The sequence below is a fragment of the Colius striatus genome, chromosome Z (genome assembly GCF_028858725.1).
Source record: "Colius striatus isolate bColStr4 chromosome Z, bColStr4.1.hap1, whole genome shotgun sequence".
In the NCBI taxonomy this organism is placed as follows: Eukaryota; Metazoa; Chordata; class Aves; order Coliiformes; family Coliidae; genus Colius; species Colius striatus.
Genome location: NC_084790.1, coordinates 40,837,092 through 40,861,026, shown reverse-complemented (window position 1 = coordinate 40,861,026; position 23,935 = coordinate 40,837,092). Strand labels below are relative to the sequence as shown.

Genomic DNA, 23,935 nt, shown 5'->3' with positions numbered 1-23,935 from the left:
CCAGCACATTTGAAAGTTAAACCTTTCACAAAGCACAGGTTTGCGAGAGGTGAACTGAATCATGACTGCATTCCTTCCAGTACCATGAAGATCACACATTTAAAGATGATAAGGAGAGGTGACTTGGCACTCAAATGAGCCAATGGATAGTAGCTTCTCTCATTAAGCAAATAAAGAAATGGGACCTGTGTGACCAAAACAATCTTGCAGCACAGAAGCTCATACTCTCCATTCTTCCTGCAGTAAGAACAGAGGCAGGAAAGGAAGTGGATAATTGAACTTCTTCTATGGTCAGCAGCTGTACATCAAGCAGGATTCAAAATAACACATAAAATCTCTGTCCTGACCTAGGCAAATTCTGATTTTATAACCTAAATAAATGTGTATGCAAAGGTGTTTAAATCCACCTCAATTGCTCTTGTTTTCCAGTATATTCAGTATATCCAATATAGTCACTAACATACGTCCTGAGTATTATTGTCTTTGCAAAATAAGCGTAACAGCAGGCTTGGACAGGAGGCAAACAAGTAGAAGAAAAACATTATTACGCACAGCAGCTTGTGAAGGTGATGATGATGATGGTGTTAAGATACCAATAAGCCCTGAGGTAAGAGAGAGCCTCCTGCTCTCTGCTATGGTGGACTCCTTGAAAGGCTCCATTTTGGATGATTTAGGGGTATTTGAGTACGTCTTGCTGAGTAACTTGTGATTCTTCAATCCATCCAATTCTTCCATTCTAAGATTACTGGAGTAGGACCTGCTTAAAAGTTTGTGGGGCTTCAAGGTGCTGTTGTGCTCACATCGAGGATCCCCAGAACACGACCTACTTAACAGCTTATGGGGCTTTAAAGTGATGCACTCCTCTTGCTTGACAGCTGCAGAGCAAGAACGGTTCAACAGTTTGTGCGATTTAACAGCTGTTGTCTGTTCAGCCCTAGGGTCACTCGACAATGAGCGGCCAAAGGTTCTGTGAGATTTTGTGGCACACATATCCTCTGCTTTCACTGTGCTAGAGCAAGTCCTTCTCAGTAGCTTGTGAGTTTTGGAGATGCCATCCTGTTCTGACTTCAGTTTTGATTTATTTTTACCGCAGCCAGGTGGAGGATAACTTGGCGACCTTAAAAATAAAGAAGACAATGTTGAAGAATAATCAAAATCTTGTGCAAAGACCACATACACGTAAAAATATATTTCACCTGCTTCTATGTATTTCACTAGTGACAGAAACAGCCCAAGATTAAAAAAAATCAGCAATTGCATGTAATTTTATTTAGGAAAATATCCTTGAAATAAAAACCACATGCTTCGCATGAGAAGCATTTTTCTTATAAAATCTATCCTTCCCATATAATCATAATGGCAGGATCCCACTAAAGTTACTATCTTCTGGATGCAGTATAACAGATTCTATGTCCAGATCCAATGGAAAACATAATGAGCAGTGAAACTGACAGTCACTAAATCAAATTTAACTCAGATGGAATTAACATTATTTTAAAAAACCTTCTTGATAATCTGGGTGCTTCATGGAAGACAATTCAATGACTTTCTTTCCTTTTCTAGACAAACTCTAGCTCTACAGCATTAGAAATGAGTATGTGAGGGACTTAAATTATGAATGCAGGAAGTAAAGAAGTTCTTTTTATGCAACGACATTCACATGAACTGTCACACTTCTATAAGGTTCACATTCATCTCTCTTTGCAAAGCAAGAACATGTTAACAGGTATGCTGATTCATTTCCCTATGCTTTATAAGCAACATGACTCTGGAGTATTTTTGGGGCTTGGATTGAACAGAAAGAAGGTGAAAGCCCAAAGGGAGAGGCTGGCAGGTTTCTCCACCCTCTTAGCAAGTGGTGACAGTGGAAGATGCACATGGAGGTTGCTGGCTTACTGTTGCAGTTGGCTGACTACTACCCTCATGCAGACAGGAGGTAGGAATGGAGTGCTAAGGATAGAGGGGATGCCTGCATTTGGGCTGAGCCATCTTTGGGCAGGCACCACAGCAGCAGTCAAATCAAGAGGACAAAGACTGGACCAGTGTTTGTATGCCTTTTCTAAGTAAAACCAAATCCCAAGATAGAGCTTGTGCTAGGCAAGGATGAATGGCATGGTACGGAATGGGCAAGCTTTCTACTTAAATTCTACCTTCCTTTTTGATCTTTGATCTTTTTGTCATCTTTAGCATTCGTCCCTTCAAAATGAGTGATTGCTGTGTTACCTCTCTTTCTTATGTGGAATTTAGAGTAGTAAAATTCAATAAAAAGAAGGAATGTTTAAAGAAGCATTCAATTCAAATTCACAGAAGGAGTGATCCGTCAACTCTTCATAAGCAGGAAAATATGCCAGAACAAATAGTCTCATTCATGAATGAAGTAAAATCAGCACTTGATTTTATGTACATTTAGGAGAATGAGTAACTGGCAGAAGTCATAACAAACTCATGTGAACTTGAATGTACTTAAATAGTAGAGAGGGCTAGGTGCTCAGTGTCTCTAAAAACTAATTTTTCCTGAACAATCATTCTAGTTTTAAAAAATTAAAAATACATACAAATATGAAAACAGTTAGACAACCACCATTTAAAAATATATATACATTACATGGTACTTGTATTTATTTCTTATATCCATATTCTTGCTATTCCAGTAACAGGCAAATGCTACCAAGCTAATAAAGATATAAATACAACAGTAAAAGAATATAAAATTAATTATTTCCAGTTCTAGATGAAACATATATGATATAGCAGGGCACTGAATTGCTCTTCCTTTAAAATAGTCTTAGAAGCTGCAGTAGTACCTAGTTCACTTTTGATGTCGTGTAAGGCAAGGGCTGAAATGCATGAGGTAAGATATAAATAGAGCACTTCTCCATGGAGAAAAATCTACATTTCACCTTGTGATGTCTGCTGTGGATTTTGAACATGATATAGTGTTAACAGCTCATTTTCCTTGCTATTACCTGCGCAATGTAGAAAAGATGTGCAGAGGGGATTTCACCTTTTTGTCAGACACCTTCTTATTGTGCGTACAATTAGACTTCTCTTTGCTGTTCTTCCACTGTTGTGTAACAAATGTCTGCATGATTCTGCAAATTAAGAAAGAAAAAACACTTTCTTACCCTAGCCAAGACATACTCACTTAAACACCAGGGTTTCACTGCTCACTACATGATAAGATGATGATACAATGTAATGGCAGAGCTTTTCTGCCTCAAATGCAGACTCATGATTGGGTACCTCAGCTCCTCAAAATGCTTTTTTTTCTACATAAAACTAATTTTCAGGGAACTTTTATTGAGAATGCAGACTGTCTAAACAAGCACTGCAAGATTTATTTGGGTATATCTCCCATGGAGATCTAAAGACAAACTGATTCAAGGACATCCCATTCAACTGTCTCTCCAGTAACTGCAGAGGTAGGCTACAGCATCTACACCACTCAAGTAGGAGCATATTCCCCTAAGGCACAAACATGATGGTAAGGATGTCGAATATTACACTACTCAAAGAGGGTTTACAGAGAAGATGCAGCCAGACACCTCCCAGACATGGACAGAAAAGGCAATGGTCATAAGTTGTAGCAAGGAATACTAAAAAATGGAAGGGTTATAATATGAAGACATCCACTAGAAAACTGGTTAAGAATAGCTAGTCACTCACAAAGGCTGGAGAGGTCATAGCTCAGCTGCCTAAGACTCTGACTGAACTAATCTTAACTTTCAAAGAATTGTAAAAAGGTAGGGGTTGGAGAGACCTCTCGAGATCATCCAGTCCAACCTCATGCTAAAGCAGGCTGACCTAAAGCAGGTCACACAGGAACACATCCAGGTGGGTTCTGAAAACCTCCAGAGTCTGTGCCAGGGCTCTCTTACCCTCACAGAAAGAAACTTTTCTTCATGTTTAAGTGGAACTTTTTGTGTTCTAGCTTATGTCCATTATCCCTAGTCCTGTCACTGGAAAATACAGTAAAAAGTGTAACCTTCATCCTCTTGACATACGTTCTTTAGGTATTTATAAGAAGCTGCTGAGGTCCTGCCCAGTCTTTTCTTTTGTAGGCTAAACAGTCCCAGGTCCTGCAGCCTTTACCAATAAGAAAGATGTTAGAGTCCCCTGATCATCTTGATCATCTAACTTTGAAGTCCGTCTTACTTGGAGCACAAGATTGCACTAGGTGACCTCCAGTGCTTCCTTTGAAATCGAATTACTCCGTGACTTGGTAATATAGCAGTGAGGGCTTTTGAGTGGTAAGGTGAAAGCAGAACCTGTATGGACTTTAACAAAAATTTGGTGAACCTCCAAAGATTAATATCCTGTTACCATAGCCATGAAGGGCCATGAGGTTCATGGGTGTTCTGACCATGCCCTTGAAAATGTCATATGGGAATCAGTGCATAAAGCAAGAGACACTGTAAAGTACAGAAACATTTTAAGAGACTGCAAGGGTTTATATTTTTTTCTTCAAAGTTGTGTACCACAGAAATTTTAATAACAATGGTCCACTTGTAAATTTACAAAAAAAGCTACAACGAAATTCTTTAAATACCAAAAGATTTCTCTTCTTATGGAGTTCTTAAAGTTGCAATGGTCAGATATTAAAGCCTATATTTTTATAATTTATTACACACACACAAACATACGTGGAAAGATGACTCAGTAAAATTTAGTTAAATTGAATTGTACCATGTACACGTGAAACTGCTATATTTTTTTACTATTCTTCTCTTTTGTCCTTAAAATGTGAATGGCCTAATTACTGTGGAACATTCTAGAGGTCATAAAAAATAGCCCCCTTAGGGTAGACATGATGTTCAATAAGATTGCTGCTCCACTGCCTTTATCATCTAAGTAGAAGCATGAAATTGAAAACTGCTAGCTATAGTCTTTTGAAATTCTGTATCTCTGAAGCAACAAAAAACCCTGGCAGGCATCACAAATCAGTTGTCAAAACTGAACTGAAAAAACAAATTCTGGGTTTTTTTAACTTATTTAAAGAAAAACAAGTTCAAAACAGTTTGATTAACCCAATCTGACAACCTGTGAATTTTATTCTACTTGGCATGGTCTGGGAACTGAAAAGAGTGCAATATTTGCCACAAACCAAGTATTTACATTTTTTCTAGACTTACTTTTTCAGCTGATGTCCCAGACCAAATCTTTCCTTAGTTGAGATCTGAAATACATCCACAGTTGGCACTACAGAAAAAAAAATAATGTTGATATAGGAGCCTACAGCAAGAATTAAGCCCTCATAACAACGTAAGTTATATTTAAGGACCCTGTTCTACTTGGACTTTTACTATAGACAATGCCATTGCAGTGTTAGTGAAAGTGGACATGTGATCTAAGCCTATTAAGATACATATGGTCCTTTTTGGAACATCAGCCAATATAACTTGCAATTTCAAAAGTTAACATTTTTTAAACTGAATTCTCCCAAGTTTATCTCTTCCCACTAATTTTAATTAGTAAAATGTGTCATAGAATCACAGAATCTCAAGGGTTGGAAGGGATCTTGAAAGATCATCTAGTCCAATCCCCTTGTCAGAGCAGGACCACCTAGAGTGGGTCACACAGGAACTCGTACAGGCAGGTTTTGAATGACTCCAAAGAAGGAGACTCCACAACCCATCTGGGCAGCCTGTGCCAGTGCTCTGTCACTTATATGGTTTATATATTATATTATATTATATTTATGTATTATGCAAGTACTGGAGAGCAGAATCAGATTAAACATATCTGGACTGGTAATCTACCTCACCTAATATCTTAAATTTTTTTTCCAATTAAGTAGTCTTTTACACACTACCGTTCCCATGACTATGAAGAAAACCAAGAGTGGAATAAATTGAATTGATTACTATGTAGGTTTTCTTTTGGAGGGTGTTTTAATACAAGATCCATAATCACCATCATGCCCAATATATGAATTCCAGTGGCCAAGGATTAATCTGAATCTTCATCAAAACTTGCCCTAACATTAGTGTATCCATATCCATCTGTCAGAAAATTGAAAGAGTACCAGGCGAAGGCTGGAAATTAGCTCCTGTTATTACTAAAACTGTTTAATAACATTTACTAGATAGAAATGGCAGATGGAACCCAGCACTTTTTAAGAGTCTCAGGTGCTTAAGGCAGGACAACAGCCAATATATATTACAAGCATCAATAAACTTTATATTTCACATTACATAACATGATAAAAACTACATTAAAAAAAAAAAAAGAATGAAAACCAAAAATCTGGGGTGGTTCAAATTTTATTAGAAAAAGTAGATCAGTACATTAAAATGTATATTATTCTAATCACTCAGAAAGCCAGATTTTATTCTGAATGTCAAAGTTTGTACTTTAGTTTCACTTTAATAAATTAAATTTTAAAATAAAATACAATATCTGTAACGTGGCCATTCAATTTCACTTGGTTCAAAGCCCTGTAGATACCCTTTCTCTATGATGATTTTTCAAAAGGGATGAACGACTTGGTTTGGTATAGCAATGTCTTCAGGACAAATTTAGGACACATGTTTGGGAGGCAATATTTTCATTGAGAATCATCCTACCTATACTAGCAATCTTAAAATCTGACATCTGGACTACAATTGTTGCCTAAGTTTTACAAAGAAGACAGCCCCAGTACCTCCAAAGCTCATTCATCCTCAACTAACAGGTTTCTAGGGCACGTGGGAGAAACCACCCACAAGCAGAATAATGTGAGAAGCTATTAGTTGGGAGAATGGCTATCTAAAATTAGGATATGACACACCTACACAGTGGTAACTCACTGTGCTTTAGAGCATACTGCATTTCTGTTTCTTTTATCAATCCACAGAAAGTACTACAGGAGAAAATGATGTAGCATAAAGTTATTGCCCTGTAGTCTCAAAAAAACCCCATATTTAAGGGAGAAGAGGAAGTCACAGAGAAATGGTCTCATTAAGAAAAAAGATGGTTGATCTCATTGTCCTTTTATGGTAACTAAAGAGAGACAGCTGCAATAGCAGCTGAGCTCATAAAACCAGTACCAGCAAAGCAATTGTCTCTAGCCCTGATTTTGCCTTTCTTGGTACTCAGGCACTCCCACAATCAATCAGCTGCAGGACTGGGAACTAAGCTTCCCATTTTAACCCTGTCAACAGTGCAAAAGGTACTTGTTACTTCTCATTTCACTAGATCATTTCTTACCGCATGTTGCACTTCATGCTTCACCTTATCTTATTTGCTGCACTTTTTAAATTCAAAATTACATTTAAAATTACTCTAAATAGTAACTCTGCTACTTGCTATGGTAAAAACATATTGTAAGATGTGTGTATTTACAAAAACCATATTTGTAGTGGTTTTGCCTGGGCCAGGTTTTTTTGGTAGCAGCAAGGCTACAGGGGTGGCTTCTGTAAACAAAGAATTGCCAGAAGCTTCCCCTGTAGCTCACAGGGTTGAGGCTAGTCAGTTCTAAGATGGACCCTGCACCTGACCCAGGCCTGGCCAATTAGTGACTGAGGTAACACCTCTGTGAATATCGTATTTGAGAAGAAGAAGTTGTTGCGCAGTTACTAAACTTCAGCAACAACAGGGAGTGAGAATGTGAAAACACCTCCACAAATACCAAGGTCAGTGGAGAAGGAGAGGGAGGAGGGTGCTTAGGCCCTGAAAGAAAGACTCCCTTGTGACCTGTGTTGCAGCCCATGGTGAGGCAGCTGTGTCCCTGCAGTCCATGGAAGCCACCGGGAAACAGAGACCTACTCGCAGCCTATGTAGGAGTCTATGCTGGAGCGGGTGGATGCCTGAAGGAGGCTGTGACTCTGGGGGAAGCTCACCCTGGAGCAAGTTCCTGGCAGGATCTGGGAGCCCATGGGGACAGAGGAGCCCACGCCAGAGCAGGTTTGCTGTCAGGACTTGTGATCCAGTGGGGGACTCAGGCTGTAGCAGTCAGTACCTAAAAGACTGTTCTCCCGGTGGATGACCCACGTTGGGCAGGGTGTGAGGACCTGCCCCCGTGGGAGGCCCCATGCTGGAGCAGTTTGTGATGAGCTGCAGCCCATGGGAAGGACCCACACTGGAGAAGTTCCTGAGGGACTGTGTCCCATGGGATGGATCCCACACTGTAGCAGTAGGAAGTGTGAGGAGGCCTCTCCCTGAGAAGAAGCAGCGGCAAAGTCCATCTGGAATGAACTGACCGCAACCCCCATCTCCCATCCCCTGTGCTGCTGTGAGGGAAAGAAGGGGAGTCCCAGGAAGAGGGAGGGGTGGGGAGAAGTGTTTTTAAGATGGTTTTATTTCTCACTTCCCTGGTCTTATTGTTCCTTTAATAAATCAAACCTTTTTTTTCTCCCTAAGCTGAGTCTGTTGTGGCTGTGACGCTAATTGCTGAGTCATCTTTTTGTCCTTATCTCAGCTCACAAGCTGCTCATTATATTTCTCTCTCTCCTGTACAGTTTAGGAGATGGATTGATTTTATGACTTGGTGGACATCTGGCTAAACCACCACAATATTGAAACAATAAAATACAGGCAAAGGACCAAAGTTAAGGAAAAAAAAAGATGAAATGCTTATTTCAATGAACAGAATATAGCTTATAGTTAGCATCAGTAGGCAAGATGTCCAATAAAAATAGACCACTGAGACAGATTTTGCTAAATATATTATGACTGGAAGTATCTATTCACTTTCCAGAGGCAGAATTCCCCCACAGATACAAGCCTGAACTGACAGCTTTCACTGGAAACCTCCAAATTCAGTCAAGTTATGATCAAGTTGCAACTTAGCTCTGACTTTCCATTGTAAAAATATATAAGTTTCCTGTTGCATATGAATGTCTCCAAATCTTCAAGATCATTGGATTCTTTAGGAGTTTGCCTATTTTTACTCTTATGAGGAAACTTTACTCTCTTAACAACTCATTCAAATCTGAGTATTCCCAAAGTTGACATAGTCATATAGAAATCAGCAGTTCATTTATCTGTGCAGATGATGCCCAATTTCCAAAATCTGGAAACCACATATTAGAAACTGTAGATCTTTACTCTTTAACTCAGGTTCCTAGGGGAAGCAGTTGCATTTCAAAAGGAAAACAAGTTCCAAAAATTAACCTATGTAAGTTAGATGTCTAAGTCATTATGGACGGCCTAGCCATGCAAATGATTTCTAACCTGTAGGACTGCTCTCAGCAGTAGATCTAAGCACATATACAGTTAAAGATTTGGCAGTGAATGAATAACTATCACCTAGAACATGGCTCTGACTGAAACACCACACAAGGCACACAAAGAATACATGGGTGACTAACCTGGACCATTTAAGTACTGTGTAAGTGAACAGTGCAATCGCACTACTATAGGCTCTGTGCGAATTACATCCCAAGCCACAGCAATCTCTTCCTAGTTCAAGATAAAAAGAAAACAACAGACACCATTAGACATCACAAGGCACTGTTACATTTTGCCAGTCTACTTTAGAGTTGTTATAAACACCAACCATCCATTTATCCAGTTATGGAATATCTACTTCAACTTTAAACTTGAATCTTAGGACAAACTACTGCCTGCTGATGCCCATAAAAGCAGTGCTAGACTGCTTCTGAGTATGCTCATTTAAACTACGCACAGGTTTATACACAACACTACATCCATGGTGCAGGCAGACGCATTGACTCCCATCTACCAAGAGATCCAGCTTCAAAGCTGAGAAGCAAAGGAGCAAATAAAGATGGAAAGGAAACATCCTAACACAGGGCAAATGAAACTTTGCACCTTAAGTCTGATTAAAATAACTCAAGCTACAATTGGAATTTCTTAAAATTTAGAAAAGCTCAAGAATAACTATTTTATGTGCTGTGCTGACCTGAGGATATGATATATCTGTGCAGAAGCTATCGAAACCCCCTAAAAGCACTAATTTTCATTCTCTACCCAGAGGACAGGAAGTTACTGCACAGATGAAGTGAGGAAGCATGGAGTTAATGACTGCATAACTGTTACAGAAGCCATGCTGACAGTCAACAGCACCACTGTCCTGTGTCGCCTTTGCCACTTAAGCCTCTCCCTGTTCAGCTGCAGATGTTGAGAGCGTACGGGAGAGCTCCAGACAACGTCTTCTTCCCTCCAGGGCTCTATGAAGTGCTTTCACCTAACTAATGTCTAGGACAGCAAAAAAGGAAATGTTTTTCATTTATACCAGTTAAAACACCATGTATAAAACACTTTTGAAAGGAAATACACATGCAATTGACAAAAGCCTACAAAGCATTTCAACAGTTTGATCATGAAAGGAAAGGGAAACCTTCTCCACTGACTACTAATCAATAACGTGACAGTCACTTGTGAAGATCAAGTCTGAAAAAGGAAAGTCTCAGTGATTGTCTAGAGAGTCTGATGTGTATCAGAATTAAATGGGTATTAATGTTCATTATGTAAAACTGTGATTAGATTACTTACATCAAGAAAGCTAACATCAATATGTAGATCAATATCAACATCATCAATGGCTCCATATTCCCTGAAAGAAAAGAATTACATTACATTTGAGCTCTGTAAGATACTCCTCAGACCAGGACTACTTACAACAGGGAAGATTTTATAAAGGATTTTTTCTTGTCTGTAAAATCAGAATGGTTATAAAAATACACATTTACATAGATTGGATCAATATTCCCATCTGCTGAACTGAAACTTCCTTTCAGTGGATCCTCATTAAACAGCTAAATCTTTTTTTCTACTAATTCCCCCAAATTTTTTCTCCATTGCTGCTATGCACTTCTTGTTTCCTATATTGCACAAATGGTCATATTTTGGTCTATGCTGTGGTCCATGCAATAATGGTCACATGCTGCTCCTATTTATGACAGAAGAAAACTCTAGTTAATTTTTCAAAGTATTTCAGGTTAACAGATAGTAACCTAGAGAGGCTTGAGATAAATCATTTGAAGATAAATACAACATAGCCTAGAGAGTGGTATACTATACCTGTGGTGCTTTGTACATTTGAGCATTTGTTTGTCAAAACATAAAGATTGCCTGGCTATACACTCAAAGTTATCTGTTATACATAGTATTGCTGGAATCCTCAAGGTTTATATTTAATTTATGCTTGAAGATATTTCATTGCCATTTTAAATCTTATATTTGAAGTGTAACTTTTCTACCTCTTATTTTCTGACTCATTCTGATTGCCCTCCATCCAACATACTTTAAGACTTCTGAAAAACAGGGCTAGAAAACATTCACTCATACACCTAAATAAAAAAAATGCTTTCCTTTTCATTTAAATTACTTCAGTGGACAACACTGTAAAACTGCAATCGCTTTCAGTTTTTCACAGATTAGCTTCTTGTCACCACTTTCTTTTCTTCACACTGTATGCTCATTCTCACAGTGACTTTCATGCTTTTCTATTAAAGACAGTGCACAGTAGCAGTTGTGCATAAACAAGCTGACAAGGTAATTCTGAAAGACAAAAATATTTTTGTGAATGTGACTACCTCCTCCCAAAGCAGCTTCTCAGCCCATGATAGGACCTGGCTCACACCAGAAATGCCTCAACTTTTTGTGAAGTTGGTGGAGGGAACCCTTTCCACCAAACCTCATCATCCCAGCAGTTCTCTGGGCAAACCCAAAGTCTAGATCGGAGACATCCACACATGGCAAACACAGAGCAGAGGAATGGTTGAAGGGCTGTGCTACCTGGAGACTTCCCAGCCACCCAGACAACATACAGATTTCGCTCACCCAGAGGTACATACATGTACAGGAGAGGAGCTTGCTGACCTACAGCTCACTGAAGACTCATCTTTGAAATGGAAATTCTCCACCTACTGACTGGCTTAGTCACTATCCTATGTAGCAGTAGCCTCAGACTTTTTGTTTTATTTTCCAGAAGATCCAAAGAGCAAATTTTTATTAACTCAACTAATATTTATGAATGCAGGCTGCTATTACTCATATGACTGAGATTCAAAAGGCTGTGAACAAGCATAACTTGAGAAATTAAACAGAAACACATTTGAATTAGTAAAACTCAGAAACATTAATGCAAGGAATTATAAGATTTTAAAAAAAATTATAATTGGGATTTCTGTACTCACTGAAATTCCTTTGCCCTCACTCCACTGAGAACAGATTTTACACACATGATGTTGACTCTCATTTTACCTCCCCAAACTGAAATGGGGGCAGAGAGAAATCAGATTTTCTTCCAGTATCTGCAGCTTATGATCTGCTGCTTACAATGGCTCCATGAACATATCTTGATTTTGAAGCTCCCAGAGGTTCTCTGTCCATCAATGCATAAACAATACAAATAGATATTGAAGGTTTTGGGTAAGTTAGTCCAGAGGTCTTTCTCATGGCTTTGGTGGCCAGAATTTTCAATGGGCAGTGGTGACATCAGAATCATAGAGTCACTTCAGCTAGAAGAGAGCTTTAAGATCATCGAGTCCAGCCTTTCTCCCAGCCCTATCAATCATTAGACCATTTCCCTATGTGCAACATGCAACTATCTCTGAAACACCTCCAGGGACAGTGACTCTACCACCTCCCTGGGCAGAGTGTTTCAATGCCCAACAACCCTCTCAGTAAAGAAATTCCTACTCATATCCAGCCTGAACTTCCCCTGGCACAACTTGAGGCCGTTTCCTCTTGTTCTATTGCTTGTTACTAGGGAGAACAGACCAACTCCCTCCTTGCTACAACTTCCTTTCAGGTAGTTGTGGAGAGCGACAAGGTCTCCCCTGAGCCTTCTTTACCCCAGCCTAACCAGCCCCAGATACCTCAACCAATTCCTCATATGAAACGTGCTCCAAATCCTTTAGTGGCTTGGTAGCCCACCTCTGGATCCTTTCCAGCACATTCTTGTAGAGAGGGGCCCAAAACTGGATACAATATTAGAGATGTGGCCTCACCAAAGCTGAGCACAGGGGAATGATTAACTCCCTCCTCCTGCTGCCAACACTGTTCCTGATTCAGGCCAGGATGCCATTGGCCTTCTTGGCCACCTGGGCACACTGCTGGCTCGTGTTTAGCCACTGTCAACCAACACTGCCAGGTGCCTTTCTGCTTGGCAGCTTTCCAGCCACTCTTCCCCAAGCCTGTAGTGCTGCTGGGGGTTGCTGTGGCCCAAGCACAGAACCCAGCACTTGGCCTTACTGAAACTCATGGCATCAACCTTGGCCCTGCCATCCAGCCTATCTAGATCTTTCTTTAAAGTTTCCTTACCTTCAAGCAGATCGCCACTTCCATCCAGTTTGGTGTCGTCTGCAGACTTACTAAGGGTGCACTCTATCCCCTTAGCCAGATCATTAATAAAGGTGTTAAACAGGAGTAGCCCCAGTACTGAGCCCTGGGGGACACCATTCATAACCAGCTGCCAATAGGATTTGACTTCATTGACAACGACTCTTTGGATCCAACCAGTTTTTCACCCAGGAAAGCATATGCCCATCCAAGCACAGAACAGTCAATTTCTCTAAGAGATTGCTGTGGGAAACAGTGTCAAATGCCTCACTAAAGTCAAGGTAGACAACATCCACAGCCTTTTCTTCATCCAACAAGCAGGTCACATTGTCATAGAAGGACATCAGGTTTGTTGAACAGGATCTGCTCTTCATAAACCCATGCTGCCTGGGCCTGATCACCTGGTTGTCCTGCATGTGCTGCATAATAGAGCTTAGGATGATCTGGTCCATCAGCCTTCTGGGCACTGAAGTCAAACTGAAAGGCCTGTAATTTCCTGGATCATCCTCCTGTCCCTCGTTATATATTGGCTAACTTCCAATGAGATGGGACCTCCCCAGTCAGCCAGGACTGCTGATAAATGATGGATAGTGGTTTGGTGAGCACCCCTGCCAGTTCTCTCAGCACTCTAGGACGTACCCCATCCAGCCCTCTAGATTTGTGCACATTAATGTAGACCAGCAGGTCACTAAACATCTCCTCCTGAATTATAGGAGGGACATTTATGCTCATCATCCCTTTCTCTTGGCTTGAGGGGCTGACTTTCCCCAGTGGAAATGCTCCTATTACTCAAGACTGAGGCAAAGAAGGCGTTAAGCATCTCAGTCTTATCTGTCTTTTATTGCCAAATTTCCTTCTGGATCTAATAGGGGATGAAATCTCTCCCTGGTCTTTGTTTTATTGTTAATGTATTTATAGAAACTTTTCTTATTACTCTTTATCTCTAAAGCCAGTTTGAATTCTAGCTGGGCTTTTGACCTTCTGATTAACTCCCTACATAACCTAACAACGTTCCTGTATTCATTGTGAGTGGTCTGCCTCTTCTTCCAGAGGCTGTAAACTCATTTTTTTCCCTCTGATTTTAAGCCAAATCTCCCTATTCAGCCAGTCTGGTCTCCTTTGCCTCTGTCTCATCTTACAGCAGGTGGGAATGGTCTGTTCCTGGGCCTTTAATATTTCCTGCTTTAAAAGTGTTCAGCCTTCCTGGACTCCTGTGCTCTTCAAAACTGACTCCCAAGGGATTCTATCCAGTAACCTCCTAAACAAGTCAAAGTCTGTCCTTCGAAAGTCCAAAGTGTCAGTTTTACTGCCCTGCTCTCTGTGAATAGAGAACTTAATAATGTCATGGTCACTGTTCCCCAGATGACCTCCAACTGCCTCATCCTCCACACAACCTTCTCTGTTCACAAACAAGGTGTCCAGCAGAGCACCTTCCCTGGTCGGTTCATTTACCAGCTGTGTGAGAAAGTTATCCTCCACACATTCCAGGAACCTCCTGGTTTGTTCCCTTTCTGCTGTGTTGTATTTCCAGCAGATACCTGGAAAGTCTAAGTCCCCAACAAGAACAATGGCAAGTGACCGTGAAATTTCTCCCAAGTGCTTATAGAATGTTTTGTCTACCTCACTGCTCCAGTTGGGAGGTCTATAGCAGACTCCCACAGCAATATCAGCTTCATTGGCCTTGCCTCTTAGCCTAATCGAAGCACTTTCAACCCCATCATCACTATACTTAAGTTCTGAACATTCATAACAGTCCCTAATATACATGGCCACCTCACTGCCTCTCCTTCCCCATCTATCGCTCCTGAGGAGCTTGTAGCCATTGATTATGGCACTCCAGTCACGTGAGGTATCACACAACATTTATCTGATAGCCACTATGTCATAGTTTTCCTGTTGGATCACGGCTTCAAGCTCTGCATTTGTTGCTCATACTCTGTGCATTGGGTATAGATGCACCTGGGTAATGATCCCAATACCTTTTTGTAAGCATGGAGGCCATTACCTACCAGATGCTTCTCAGGTGTTTCTCTGACTTGTAAATCATCAACAGCCCTTGCCTCTTCATTTAATATCATATGTCTATCCCTTGTATCCACTGAGAAGGCAGAGCCTTCACTAGCACAACATCCTATGAGCCCTGGCATGATTCCCTTGAGTTTATTCAACAATGAGTCCTGCTAACTCCTGCCCCAGAATCCTTTTTCCTCTCTGAGATAGGTGCATTCCATTTGCTGACAGAAAGTCGGGTGTCTTGTATATCCACTCATGATCAAAAAACCCAAATCCCTGATGATAACACCAGACCTGGAGCCATGAATTCATCTGATGGCACTTTCCTTCATTCATCCTGGCCAGTGGAGGGATAGAGGAGAACCTGTGCTCCAGATCAGCTGCTCCAAGGTCCTAAAATCTCTCTTAATGCAGATGTAGGAATTTTATATGTACAGTTGACCATGATAGAAAGAGACTATTAAAAGAGGGTCAACTGTGTAGGAAATGTGCATCTCACTGGGTGTCACTGTCAGATAGACTACTCTCTCCACAGAAAAGTGGGGCTGCAAGACAGGGATGAAACTCAATGCTTAATGTTGTGTTTGTAATTTGAAGAACTTATGACTATGTTCAACTTGAACAGAGTCGAAGAAGTATTAAAGTTTTCCAGATGCCAAGAACAGACACAGATACCCATTTCTATTACAGTGAGCTCAAGGAGATCATAAAGCTTGCAAAGAAAGAGTTGATTCAATAATCAATATAAATTCAATAAAGTTTTTGAAAGGTTACATGTAATGTTTCAATTTCAGGAGCTTGAGAGAGACTATTATTAAAGTATTCTCAATTCCACAGTTATCTGTTTAGTTTTGCAACTAAACATTTATCTCATTAATTTCCTAAACCCATATACAACTATTCTGAGTGCAATTCCCAAGGTCCTCAAAATGTAATGAAATTTCCACTTAATTTGAAAAGGTATAGTACAACATAATTGTAGACATGCTCCCTCTTTTTAGACAAAAACTACTAATCTTATTGTTCAGGGCTTAAAGGGGATTGTTACTTGCAATGTATGCATGTATGGCTGAGGTTATTGTCTTCTCTGTATTTTATTACTTAGTTTGTATGACAATTTTGGGGTTTTTTTTGTAATGCATCTGACAGTTCTGTTACACCTTGTTCACCTGTTATTTTTAGGAAATTATTAAGACTGCATAGATGGAAAATGAAGTTATAAAAGACCTGATGCACATTAAATATCACACAGTTATGCCCTATGGCAGAATCCTGCATGCTCCTGTATGCCCAACAGAACTTTTGTGTAATTACACCTTGCAATCCAACTTTTACCAAGGTTCCATCACTTTCCTCTGAAGGATACTTCAGATTCCCACAATTAAAAAGTTTTCCTAAAATTTAATCAAGTTCCTGTTCGTGGCTAATACAGCTAGTTTTTTATTATCTCTCTCATGATGATGGTAGAGAACATTTGATCCCTCCTCCTATCTACAAACAGCTTTTTTGAAGAACTGTTATGTCTTCTCTTTTTTCCAGATTAGATAAAACTAATTCCTTCAATCTTTCCCTAGTGAAAACATTGACTGTATCTCTTATCATTCCTCTTGTTCACCTTCAGGGTAAAAGACAGAATATGACTGAAAACAAGTTTAACAAGGGTTTAGAGTAATGTTGAATAGTAATTTTCAGCAAAATGCAACAGAAACTGATAAAGTACTGGCTGAACTGCAAAGGACAATGATGTTTTAGAACAAGCTTTCAGGGCGTGTTCTCAGTACTGCCAGTTGTACCATACCCAACCACAAAAAAAGAAAAAAACAAACGTAGCCTCATCGCTAGCTAGCAGTGCTCCTTTCTTTTGCCACACAATATGCAAAAATCAATCCAGAAGAGACTTGTGCTTTGGCAGGTGAGGGAAGGTACACATGGAACTCAGGTCTCCAAAAGGTTAAAGGTTCCACAATATGGAAAAGTCAACTACATACCTGAGAGATACTGCATTAGGTCCATAGATCTCTCTCACTGCTGTCAAATCAGCCTCCAGTTGTGGATGCTTGTGAAGTTCTCCATCATAGCTAACCTACCAGAAAAAAAAATATCCTAGGAGTTCATATTTATTTCATTACTGGCATCTGGCCTAGGCTTTTGAAAGTTCCTCCTGTAAAATATGCTGCACAAAGGGTCCTTAATGCTACACTTAGAAACAATGCTGTGTTGATAAGCTGAAGCACTGAGGTGCAATGAGATTTGCAAAGCAAGCACCTCAACATTGAAATTTTTTGAAGGTCCCACGCCTGTTTGCGGGAAGAGAAGCTGCAAAGGAGCCATCTCTCTGCCCTGTCTTGTTTGGGTGTTTTTTCTGGCACATCTGTACATTTAAAAACTGTTGAGTAGAAGAACTAGATCTACCCAGTCATATCACCCCAATCCAACCACTCCAGGACAAAGGTTTACTCTCTTTTGCACATTATTACAATCTCATGTATATGAGACGCAGAATGGCTTGGGCTCAACAAGAGTAGCACGAACTATCCTATATGCAAAGTGTCTCAGTTACGTAAATTACTTTTTCAAGATATCCACTGGCTGTATTCTAGCCACCAGTGCAACAGTATCAGACAAAAAAAAAGCAAGCCAAACCTACTTTCCCATTCTAAATATTTAACCAGAGAAGGTGTAAAGAAACATGTATTTAGACATCCTGAAAAATGGAAACAGTTATATTAATACTTACATGATAAAACACTTGGACTGTATGAAGTAAAAATAATTAATATCCTCCTATCTTCTGCAAGGACCAAAACATTTCTTTAGACTTGTAAGAACCTCTTCACAGTCTATTAATACTTTCTCATTTCACTTTAGGTAGGAGAAAACTAATCCATTACTCTAAGATGAATTCTTTAAGGATGCATAAATAATTACTGTCCCACTTCCAAAGAGAGCACAGCAATACCTTCACAAATCATGGCTGTGGTGCATCCACCACCTTTTTTGGCCCTAAACCACATTTTTTTAACCAGTCTTATGTATCAATAACAGTAAAATCCGCAAGGATTTCTGTCATGCAGAACACTGAACTCCTCAACATAGTGCTTTCTCCAATCTGTTTTCTGATGGTAAGAGGTTATGAGCTTAAAAATGAAACAAACCGGTGTTCTGGCAAATTATAAGACCACAGTATGATATTTTCCACCCCTGAACTGTTGCCACAGACTTGCTGATGTGCACAGAGAAGATTGCCAGAGTTTTGTCTATCTGCATTTGCAATTATGTCCTGTAATGGAACAAGAAAGAGGGAGAGAGAATGCCAAAGGCAGTAGTATTACTGTTTCAATCTCCTCATTTTCAAATGTAGAAAATACAGATTCAAAGCAAGAATTAACAGAGTCTCAGAGAAAGTGAATATAAAAGCTAAAAAATCCAATAACTTTGCTGTATCTGAAAGGTTTGTGTTCAGAAAGTCTCAGTGTTTAATCTGAGACTCGATTCAGATTATTTTGTCCCATATGATGACAAAAGGTTGCATTTTTAAAGGAGATTAAGTGATTTACAAACCTAAATCCCATTGAAAATCAATAGGACTTAGGATATTGAATCACTTAGCTACTTTAAAGTATTTATCCATTAAATCCTTAGGGAGGATTACAAGCAGGTGCTTAGGAAGTGGATACTAACATTTAATTTATAACCTAAGGTCATATGTTGTTTTCATTGACCATCAAATGCTATTTCCCAGTTTCCATGGTCCTTGTTTCATCATCAGTTCCTCTGTTGCCTTTCCAGCTGTAACCACTTAGCAATGTTAAGAATTATCCCTGACCTGCACCTTCCCTAGTCATATGGCACACAATTACACTGCCATCCAGTCCTTCTATTGGCCTAAGTCAGTATTTTGTTCACTTTCTCTGTGGGCACAGCACACACTTGTCTCAAAAGAAGCAGCTTATCTTATTTGTTTGCCACATATAAACTATTTTTTCTTCCCAATGCACCTGGTGATCACTTAGTAACTCTTACAATAACTATATCTGAAAAAAGGGCTGTTCTTTTTATCTCTCAAAGGATTTTGCTCATTACTCAATTTCCTATTTATTTTCTGAGTGCTGAATATCTCCTTCAATTCTACAAGTCTTCTTTAGAATTGCATCTTTTTTTTTTACCATGAAATTTTAAATTCAAAATTTCATTGTTTCTCTCCTAGTAAATACACCTTCTATGTCTTTTTTTTTGTTTGTTTTCCTTCTTTTCCTTTTTCACTAGTTTATACTTAAGACATTCACAGTCATCTGACATTTCATTTTTACGGCTAATATAATTGAGGTTTTTTGCCAGTTATTATTCCTTTAAGTAAATATATCACCTTAAAAAATGACAATGCAATATAACACAGTCTCCACTTCAAATGTAAGGCAATTAAATTCTAACCAGTACTGCCTATTACACAGGTATTTTACACCTCTCAAATGATGTACTGCTCTCCGTGTTCATATCCCATAGGCAATGCTAATATTTATTCGTCCATTTGGGCACTGGCAGGTATCCTTTACCGAATGTATTCATGCTTGTTCATGAAATAAGCACTACCAGCTGTTAGCTGCCTTTTCCTTCACCTTGAGGTTACCATCCTTTCTGCAGAGTTGAAAAATGGAGCCAGTACATACAACTCATCACTACAGGGCAAAATCACGAGATTTTTCCTCTCAGGCAGATTAAAATAAGACATGGCTCTTTGAACTGAAGAATGTGTACATGGTTCTCCCCAGCACTCTACGGCCCCATGAGTTGGCAGATGAAGGCAGGTAATTCCTGCGGTCATTTCTAAAGCGACCATGAGTCAGTGCCCCATGTCAGTTATTTCTCACACTGAAATATGTTCTTTCAGATCCAGTTTCAGTATCACTTTTAATAGCTATTTAGGGGCATGTTTTGTTTTTTTTTTTTTTCCAGAGTGCAGTACCTCAACAGAACTTTTGTGCTCAAACCCCAACACGCTGTTGGCTCTGCAAGTTAAGAGGCTCAGGGATGTCCTGCTCATCAGCATCCCACAGTCATCTCTGCAATGACCCAACTGTCTGGCACTGCTGCCTTGCTCCCGCAGCCTTGGCTTGATACCCGGGGCACAACTTTCACAAACAGCCACTGCAATTCATTAAAATGGTCATAAAAATAAACATAAGACAGGAATTATGCCTTTGGGGCAATCATTAAGTCTAAAAATATAAGAAAAATTTGAATCAAGAGATGAGCAGTGTGAAATGCTCAACTGATATTACAAAATGAAAAGAGATGAAGAGATTTTATTTTTCAATGTATAAGAGAATGTAATAATAACTAATTCTGCTGAGGGAGTGAGAAGGAAAGACACAGCACAGCACATTCACCTACAAACATGCAGGATGTCTCAAGGTGAATTCAACTGCAGAGCTCAGAAAACGAAAGGACTACTGTCCTAGATCAAAATTGTTTTGTAATAACCATTTTTACCATTAAATTGCAGTGCTCTTGACTGTACAAAACGGCAATCCTCCAGAAGAAACCATATTTGGATCCAGCTTGACTTCCCATTTGTATCAATAATGAGATAAGCTTTAAAAAGAGTGAACATGTATTTCCTGGAAAAAAGCATCTGGCTTCTACTTTCAAATACTTTGAAGAGTATTTGGTTTTGTATTCTTATAGCTATTTTAAATTTTATATAATTATACAGTATAACATATTCAAGACTTCTGCTATAGAATACTAAGCATATATAGACATGTCATTCTATTTGATGTTGAATAAACAGACAAAATTCATTATTATAATCAACTCTGTAACATAATGAACAACAGAAGCTTTAAAATATTAATTTCTTGAAACATGGGGAAATGTCCTCCATTACCTGTCCTCCATAATAAAATTCCTCTGAATCGTTATCTCCTTCAGAGTCTTCTTCAACTGTACTGTTGTGCCATGACTCCTTAATGGAAAAGGAACATTAACAATAGTACAAGCAATATGCTTATCTTCCATTTATAGTTAAAATTTTAACTACAGGAACTACGCTTTGATAAATAAGTTCGTAACACCCTTTATTAAGAGGTCTTTTAGTATCATTTTTCCAGAAAAGTACTAACAGCCTGTTTTAAAAACAAACACTTACAACTGCATATATAAGAACACCCTGAATATAGGCTGGAGAAAATAATACTTTATCCAGCCATAGACAGAGTGTAGTATTTTAAGGACCTGGTAATTCAGTGGTTTATGTGGCGATACTTCACTCAGTGCTTTTGCTAAACAAAGCATAATTTACCCATCAAAACAGGTTCTGGACTTAATTACCCAAGTAAAACCTGCTCTAAATAGGCTGCTCTGTGAATAATTGCATTCAAGTAAATAGAATCGATCCTGGTACAGACTGCAACTCAGCATGAGCTGAAGTGTTATATTCTGCTTCCCACCAATGGAACCTTTACTTGTAATTATGTAATTCCTTGAAGATATTATTTCTGGCTTCCCACAATCCATGTGCTATTTCGTGGTCCTATGCTGCCATGGATCCCCTAAAGAACATCTGTTAAAATCGTAATTCACTTCAAGCTGAACACAATGTACTTGCTCCTCATTTTGTACTTACGGCTTGCACAAAACTGCCATAATGGAATAGAAATCAGACATATGAATCAGGACAGAAGTTATTCCTAAATCCCATGTATTCATAATTGTAAAATACACCCTTTTAACCAATTTCAGGCCTTCCAGTCCTATTTTCCTACCTACAACCAGGCATAAAAATATTTTCTTATTCTATTTCACCAAAAATAAACAAAGTGATTTAATAACCTTAACTCCAGCAGAAGTCCATGTCAAAACAGAATTCAACTGACAAAAAAATTCAACATATACCATAGAGAAAGGAAACTTTTATCTTAGAAAAGGGTTATCGGGGGAGTCAACATGGCTTCACCAAGGGGAAATCCTGTTTGACAAACCTGATATCCTTCTATGAGTGCATAACCAGCTGGCTGAATGAGGGGAGAACAGCAGATGGCATCTACCTTGACTTCAGAAAGGCTTTTAACACAGTCTCCCATAACATCCTCATCAGAAAGCTCAGGCAGTGTGGCTTGGATGAGTGGATGATGAAGTGGATCAAGAGCTGGCTGAATGACAGAGCCCAGAGGGTGGTGATCAATGGCACAGAATCGAGTTGGAGGTCTGTGGCCAGTGGAGTTCCACAGGGATCAGTTCTGGGGCCAGTCTTGTTCAATATCTTTATCAACAACCTGGATGGGGGGACTGAGGGTACTCTCAGCAAGTTCACTGATGACACCAAACTGGGAGGACTGGCTGATTCCCCAGAAGGCTGTGCTGCCATTCAGTGGGATCTCGATTGGCTTGAGAGTTGGGCAGAGAGGAACCTCATGAGGCTCAACAAGGACAAGTGCAGCATCCTGCATCTGAGAAGGAACAATTCCATGCACCAGTACAGGCTGGGGGTTGACCTACTGGAAAGCAGCTCTGCAGAGAAAGACCTGGGAGTCCCGGTTGACAATAAACTGAACCTGAGCCAGCAATGTGCCCTCATGGCCAAGAATGCCAATGGCAGGTTGGGATGCATCAAGAAGAGTGTGGCCAGCAGGTTGAGGGAAGTTCTTCTCCGGCTCTCCTGTGCCCTGATTTGGCCTCATCTGGAGTCCTGTGTCCAGTTCTGGGCTCCCCAGCTCAAGAGGGACAGGGAAGTGCTGGAGAGAGAGTCCAGTGCACGGCCACCAAGATGATCAGGGGATTGAAGCATCTTATGAGGCTCCAGGAACTGGGGCTGTTCAGTCTAAAGAAGAGGAGACTGAGGGGGGAATCTCATGAATATTTATTAGTATATAAATGATGGACATCAGGAGGTTGGGACATTGCTTTTTTCTATTGTATTTAGCAACAGGACAAAGAGGTAATGGGATGAAGCTGGAACACAAAAAGTTCCACTTAAACATAAGAAAAAACTATTTTACTGTGAAGGTGAGGGAGCCCTGGCACAGGCTGCCCAGGGGGGTTGTGGAGTCTCCTTCCTTGGAGGTCTTCAAGACCTGCCTGGACGTGTTCCTATGCAACCTGATCTAGGTGAACCTGCTTCTGCAGGAGGGTTGGACTAGATGATCTCTAAAGGTCCCTTCCAACCCCTACCATTCTATGAGTCTATGAAAGTCATCCTATCCTAGCCAAATCTGTAACTTTCTAGTCAATGGAAATGGTCAGCATTAGAGGCCTCTTTTTTTAAAGGGTTTTTTTTTTCAGTACTTTTGTCTTTAAGTACCTTGTTCAACTAAACAAAAAAAAAAGTGCTCATACTGTGGCCCACAGAAGCTAACGGTATCTCAGGCTTTTAATCATGTGGGTATACTCTTCCTGCACTTGAATTCCTAATGTTTACCAAGACCTGAATCCAAGAACGGGGCAACAGGCGCAAGACATTTCCAGTGTAGCTTTTCACATCAAATCAGTTTCCCTCTACTAAAAATCCTAGCCCTAAACATTAGCATGTCTGGGCATTTTTTATTTCCTCTTTAGGATGAGGGCCTAAAAAGCAATTGCCAAGAAACTCAGTAACCACCCTTACCAAAGGAAGTCAAGAATTTGAATTCTTGACACCCTGCTCCATTTTTTGACTATGGGGAACTTTCTTTGAGCCAATAACACCATTAAGCTC

The 23,935-nt window shown here is 39.7% G+C and overlaps 1 protein-coding gene across 3 annotated transcripts in view; it reads right to left on the bottom strand.

Moving 5' to 3' along the window:
- PARP8 (poly(ADP-ribose) polymerase family member 8) overlaps nt 1-23,935 on the bottom strand; it is a 118,072-nt gene that overhangs the window by 33,844 nt on the left and 60,293 nt on the right. For all 3 annotated transcript variants that reach the window (XM_062017820.1, XM_062017822.1, XM_062017823.1), the window contains exons 6-12: nt 21,131-21,208; nt 17,232-17,326; nt 10,438-10,498; nt 9,291-9,381; nt 5,133-5,199; nt 2,967-3,092; nt 553-1,117 (exon numbers count right to left, since the gene is read on the bottom strand). In XM_062017820.1, coding sequence (XP_061873804.1) covers nt 553-1,117; nt 2,967-3,092; nt 5,133-5,199; nt 9,291-9,381; nt 10,438-10,498; nt 17,232-17,326; nt 21,131-21,208 — 1,083 coding nt within the window. The remainder of the gene's footprint in view (nt 1-552; nt 1,118-2,966; nt 3,093-5,132; nt 5,200-9,290; nt 9,382-10,437; nt 10,499-17,231; nt 17,327-21,130; nt 21,209-23,935) is intronic.